Raw genomic sequence first — 5,687 nt, 5'->3', positions numbered from 1 at the left:
AATCAATCGAACCGTTCATAAGCGGATCAGCATTTTACTCGATAAAAGCTCGAATATGTTCGAGCTTGCGCACATCAAAACTCAACTTGAAAAGTTGTAAGCAAATTCAGTTATAGGTTCATGAACAAATTCGATTATAATGTTCATAAACAAGCTTGTTAACAACTTTAATTCGATTATTTTTTTAATAGTATTTCTACAAATGGCGAAATGTAAAATTATGTAGTTTTGTAGGTTTCAGAACAATGTAGTTTTGTGTTAAATAAATTATGAATAGACACAGTTAATGAATATAATTAATGAGTTATTCATGAGCAAAATTCATGAATAGAATAAATAAGTTGATCACAGGCAAAACTCGTAAATAAATAAACGATGTTCACAAGAACTTGCGAACAAGATGTTGAACTCGAGCTTGTCCATCTTTTGACGAGCCGAGCATCAACAGACCACGATTACAGCCCCAAATGAATATGATGCAGCAAGTGATGCTCTCATGGTTGGTCCTCTATATGGAAAGAAGAGTTATACGATCACTCAAGATAAATCCAAATTTTTAGCTAGATGCGGACTAGGTGAAATGAATAATTAACCCTGGTGATGTTGTAGTATTCAAATAAAGAATTTTTGCTCGACGAGAAGCAAGACATGTGTCCAATGTGGAAGAGACTCACACTTTATCGAAAGATTGTTGAGGTGCAGTGTGAATTGGCTATATCTCACATTACAAAAATTTGAAATGAGTGATGGGTATATATTCATAAAAGACCATTAACCCACTACCTTAAGGTTTCTTCACACGATCCGGTGCTCAATAATAAAAACTCTTTTAAGAGAAAGTATTTGGAGATTTTATATTTTCCTATGAAATTGGCCATGTTTGATGAAAGAGCTTTGATGTAAAATCAAAAATTTAGTTAGTCAAAACTTCTAATAGTCATGTTTGGTTTTTTAAAATCTTAAGTTCAATTAATATTTTTAAATATAGTGCTTATTTTTATTATTTATCAAACAGTTACATCATTTCTTAATTTGTGTGAAACGACCTAGAAAGACTCGTATAATAGAACAAAAGAGGGAGTATTAAAAGTTGTTTTTCAGTCCTAATTAAAAGTTTTAGATCTTTTGTTTGAAGTAAAACAACAAAAATGAAACTACAAAACGGTCACTAAAGTGAATTGTTTCTGTAGTCAAGCATGAAAGAACTGCAGTTCTTTGGATTGCTTTGGAATGTAAATAGGACGAGACCGGAACAGAGAAGATATACCCCATCTGCATCATTAGAAATCCTTTTGCAATAGTGTTCATATAGTCAGTCGCCTTTAGATCCAGGTTTTATTAGAATCATGGAGTGAAGATTAAATGGATTATAAGGTTTAGATCTAATAAGCCTAAATCTAAAAGTGACTGACCAAATTCATTTGACCAACGAGCGTTCGCGTGAACACTACTGTTTTGCAACGATAGTTCTAGAATTCTCAACTGACTATCATTCTCATGTCGGAACAGAGTCCATTAGTGTTCTAAGAACACAAATTATCCTAACCCTGGGCAAAATACAACTCACTCCATCTTTTCATCAGTTTTGCTCTAAAATAGACATAATACATCCCTAGCCTATAAGCTTGTCCAGAAAAATGTAATGACTCTAGCTATAAAAACGACTGATTAGACTCTTGAAGTTACTTAAAGTGATATGATTAATCTCTTGATTTCTACGTGGCTAAGCAAATGGGGGTTTGGACAAGTTAAAGCACATTGCACACATCACATTAAGCAAGTTCGGGAGGCGAATAGATCATTTAAACAAATAAGGGATCAATATATCACATTAAGCAAGTTCAGGAAGCTAATTGGTCGTTTTCAGACTTCGAGGGAAAATCGACTTTTATGGCACTTAGGGGGGTTGTGTATGTATTAGGCCATGTATCTATATAAGCATGTTATGTCAACAATAAAAAAAAAAAAAAAAGGCGGCCCGGTCGCACTACGCGTCCCCGCTGAGCGAGGGTCCGGGGAGGGGTCCCACCACAAGGGTGTACTGGGGGCAAGCCTTCCCCTGCCAATTTATTTGGCAAGAGGCCGCTCCTAAGACTCGAACCAGTGACCTCTTGGTCACACGACAACAACATTTACCGTTGCGCCAAGGCTCGCCCTCTCATGTTATGTCAACAATAACATTCAAAAACACCAAAATAGAAGTAAAAGGCAATGGTTATGCATCAAACTCGGGAGGGGGAAAAAAGATATATTTGATCATTGTATGAGAGAGAAAACCATGTACAGAAAAGAGTGAAAAAATACTACAGAATCCCGATCCGGGATGAATCTCAAGAGTATTGATACATTTATAGTTAATCCCTAAACTATTTCTCTATTTGGTGGGGTGCTTTTAGTTCACTTAGTCAATCATATGGCATTCCGAAGATTTCTTTCAGATATTCAATGCAGTCCGTCTGTCATACAGGCGGACTGGTGGCGAGATTCTCCTGCTCTTTGAGCCACTCTCGCAACCAGTCCGCCTGAACTGTCTGAGAAAGCAATTCACGTGTCAGACAGGCTGACTGCTTTGAATGTCTGACAAAAAAATTGAACGTGCTATTATAACTGGCGGGGTGAGTTAAAAGCACCACAAATTCGGAAATAGTTTCAAATTAACGGTAAATAGAGAAATAGTTTAGAGATTATTGACCATAAGTGTGTCAATGTTCCGATGAATCTCGTTTTACCAGTAAAGTTGAAATAAATTCTGAACTACCGGTCATCTTGTCTACAACCAAAAGAACCTCCTTTTTGGTTCAGAGAAACATGGACAGCCTTGGCTGCTGCAACAGCAGAATCACCTCTCTTCACAATTTTCTCAAGTTCTCCAACTTTCTCCAAAAGCAAGCTGACATTTGAGTTGGTGGACTGGACCAACTCGTTCGCAGTTTCAAGTGAAGTGCATAACTGCAATAGTCCAAAAGTAAAGTAAAAACTTCATTGAATTTCAGCATATCATACTGCAGTAATTACTATATGAAAAACTATTGAGCATAGCTTATGTACTTCATTCCATCTGCTAATGAGAGTCGGGGTAGCAATTCGTGTAAGTGGATCGTGTTCATGTCGTGTCAATTATCGAATGATAATTGTATCAACCTAATCGGGCTAATCTTGTTTTCGTATCGTGTTCACGGGTCACAAGTAATTTTACTAAATATGTTAATTGTGATATTTAAAAGGGTTTTGATATATGCAGCTCTTAGGGCTGCATATAAGCATTTAATGCAATAGAGTACTTGTTTTAGAAGTTCTAAATACATATTTTATGTCATCTTTGGATTAGCAGTTTAGCTCTAACCGTCCAAAATATTGACCCAAAATCTATTTAACAAACCCCTAATCCAGTCCTATTATGCTTGGTTCTTGTAATATGTTCACATGCGGCATGTCAATTTAATATCTCTATTAATAATTATATGTATAAATATGGGAGATTTGAATCGCGTACGAGAATGACAATTGTAATTTGATTAAATCTATTAAGGTGACACATGAAAACATGAGAGAAATAACAGTGTTAAACATTCGTTTCATTTTCAAGTTAACGGCTCAACCGTAAACCAGCCCAAAGATTTACTTGTGGGTTTTGTGTGCATAATTGTCACCTCTAAGTCAAACACATAAATGAACACGCATACACTAAGCATTCTGCACAGTAAAACATTTAACAGTGCCAAATATCACACACATTTTGATTATCCTACCTTTAGAGTCAGAGATGTCCAGGAATGATCTGTTCTGGCAAATGCTTCATTCAATTGGCTGTAGTTTTCCTGGAAAAGAGATAGAAAAAGTTGATTGCTGATCACTCTCAGTGGATCATCCATTTACAAGAAAATGAATCCCCCAAAATTTGCATACCGGGGTTCAGTTCGTGATGAAATAATAAATCATCAATCAGCAAGTTCAAGTTATCATGTTGTTAGTTTGAAAAGTTCACGAGCAATTTTCAGGACAGATTACCTTGCCCTAAAAGCCAATTTCTAACCATTTCCACCATCCACCAAAGTAATATCTTTGAAGCAAAATGTGAAGGAAGTCAATTCCGTACACAATACCCTTAGGAACAGGTCTCTTCCGTCCACCACACCTTACACGGATACGATAAACCACATAACCCTGCTTGGCCTTGTAACCTAAACGGCGAGCCTTGTCAGGGCGAGTTGGACGAGTGACACGCACAATGGAAGAATGCTGGCGGTACTCCCAGCACCTTACCCTCAGCAGAAACCTCATAACATCGGATTGTTTCTTCCTCCATAGCTCCGATACGTACTTGTAAGCACCCATTGCTTGTTGGCTGAGGTCCTCTCTACTCTCAGGTGTAGACTGCTCTGATACCATGAAGGAAGAGACCTGTTCCTAAGTGTACGGAACTGACTTCCTTCAGAATGTTCAAGTTTCATGACACTTACTCTCAAGTCAGATTCAATCATGCATCCTAGTTCTATCAGCCATAAGAAAGTTCCCACAAGAAATACCAACCCTCTTGACAAGTTTAGTTCAGTGACGTTTGTGCAACCAAATGGAGTTCAATAACCTTTGTAAAATAACCCCAATGACCATCAATGCAATTTACCCACCTTTTACCCTAAACATCGTATTATTAGAGAAATGATACAGTCAATTGAAGGCAAAATCAAATCAAATTGGCCAAAATCCTGCAGACTGATCTAAATTCACATTCAAATTAACGAAAAACACCAGGAAAATAAAATTAAAGTCAAGAACAAATGCCAAAACGATCATAAACAGGAACAGGTAAAGATTAATGATTATTCAACAGATGAGTCATGATACCGCTAGGATTACTACGAAAATGCAACGGAAGAGAGAAAAATTACCTGGAAGAGATTGGTAAGATCCAAGGAGGGTTGAAGAGTATCACTGGAATCAGGAACAGAAGATGAAGAAGGCGAAGATGCTTCTTTTAGGGGTGGATGATGATCGTCTTTTTCTTCAAGATCGCTTAGCAAATCCTCTATGCACAGCAATGGTCCTCCCACTCCTTTCATCTCTCTCTATCTGTCTCTTCTTTTCATCAATTTCTGCGCGATTATTTCGTTTTATGCGTTGCATTTGTCAAAAACGACAAGCCGTTTTCCCTCTTCTATTTTTTTTTTACAATAACGCTAACATTTCGTTAGGTAGTAAAATAGCAAATACAACATGAAAGGGGTGTTTGTTAGAAGAGATATAAAAGGTGAGATAGGGATAAAAAAACACCATATAAATTATCTCGTGTTTGTTTGGAAGATAAAAGAGTGAAACAGGTGAAGTATAAGTCTTTTATCTCTCAAATCCTATTTGGTGGTATAAGGAGTTGGAATAAGCTCCTTCGATTTTAATAAGATGGAAAAATTCATTTTACCCCTCAAATTAATATTATGTAGTTTAAATAAGGTTAAAATAGTAAAATGTATTATTTTATCCATATCTCTATCCCACGTACCAAACATTGAGTAATAATTCTCGATTATCATATTTTTATCCCTATCCTAACCATTTATCCTGATCCTTATCCATGATGGATCTATAGTAGGGGCACTTGCCCCCACTGAGATCCAGAAGTTTCTAAAATCCTATACATCCAATTTTTAGATCTGGAGATTTGCCCCCTCCTTTGCAACTCTGTTCCTTGC

At 36.7% G+C, this 5,687-nt stretch overlaps 1 protein-coding gene across 1 annotated transcript; it reads right to left on the bottom strand.

Annotated features, from left to right (window-relative positions):
* Positions 1 to 2,237: 2,237 nt before the first annotated feature.
* LOC136234775 (uncharacterized) lies at positions 2,238 to 5,077 on the bottom strand. The gene is made up of 3 exons (XM_066024249.1): positions 4,890 to 5,077; positions 3,750 to 3,818; positions 2,238 to 2,949 (listed from the first exon to the last, which is right to left on the bottom strand). Exons 1-3 carry the CDS (start codon positions 5,058 to 5,060, stop codon positions 2,755 to 2,757), a joined length of 435 nt encoding a protein of 144 aa, XP_065880321.1. The 5' UTR covers positions 5,061 to 5,077; the 3' UTR covers positions 2,238 to 2,754.
* Between the last annotated feature and the right edge of the window lie 610 nt (positions 5,078 to 5,687).

Source organism: Euphorbia lathyris, chromosome 7 (genome assembly GCF_963576675.1).
Source record: "Euphorbia lathyris chromosome 7, ddEupLath1.1, whole genome shotgun sequence".
Lineage (NCBI taxonomy): Eukaryota > Viridiplantae > Streptophyta > Magnoliopsida > Malpighiales > Euphorbiaceae > Euphorbia > Euphorbia lathyris.
Note: the sequence above shows the minus strand (reverse complement) of the source record. Positions and strands in the feature narration are given on the sequence as shown.

Excerpts from the sequence above, each read along its gene's own strand:
- LOC136234775 (XM_066024249.1), bottom strand. The coding sequence starts at position 5,060 with ATGAAAGGAGTGGGAGGACCATTGCTGTGCATAGAGGATTTGCTAAGC. Across the intron at positions 3,819-4,889 it reads ATCTTACCAATCTCTTCCAG|GAAAACTACAGCCAATTGAA; the intron begins GTAATTTTTCTC and ends TCTCTTTTCCAG. Across the intron at positions 2,950-3,749 it reads GGACATCTCTGACTCTAAAG|TTATGCACTTCACTTGAAAC; the intron begins GTAGGATAATCA and ends GGACTATTGCAG.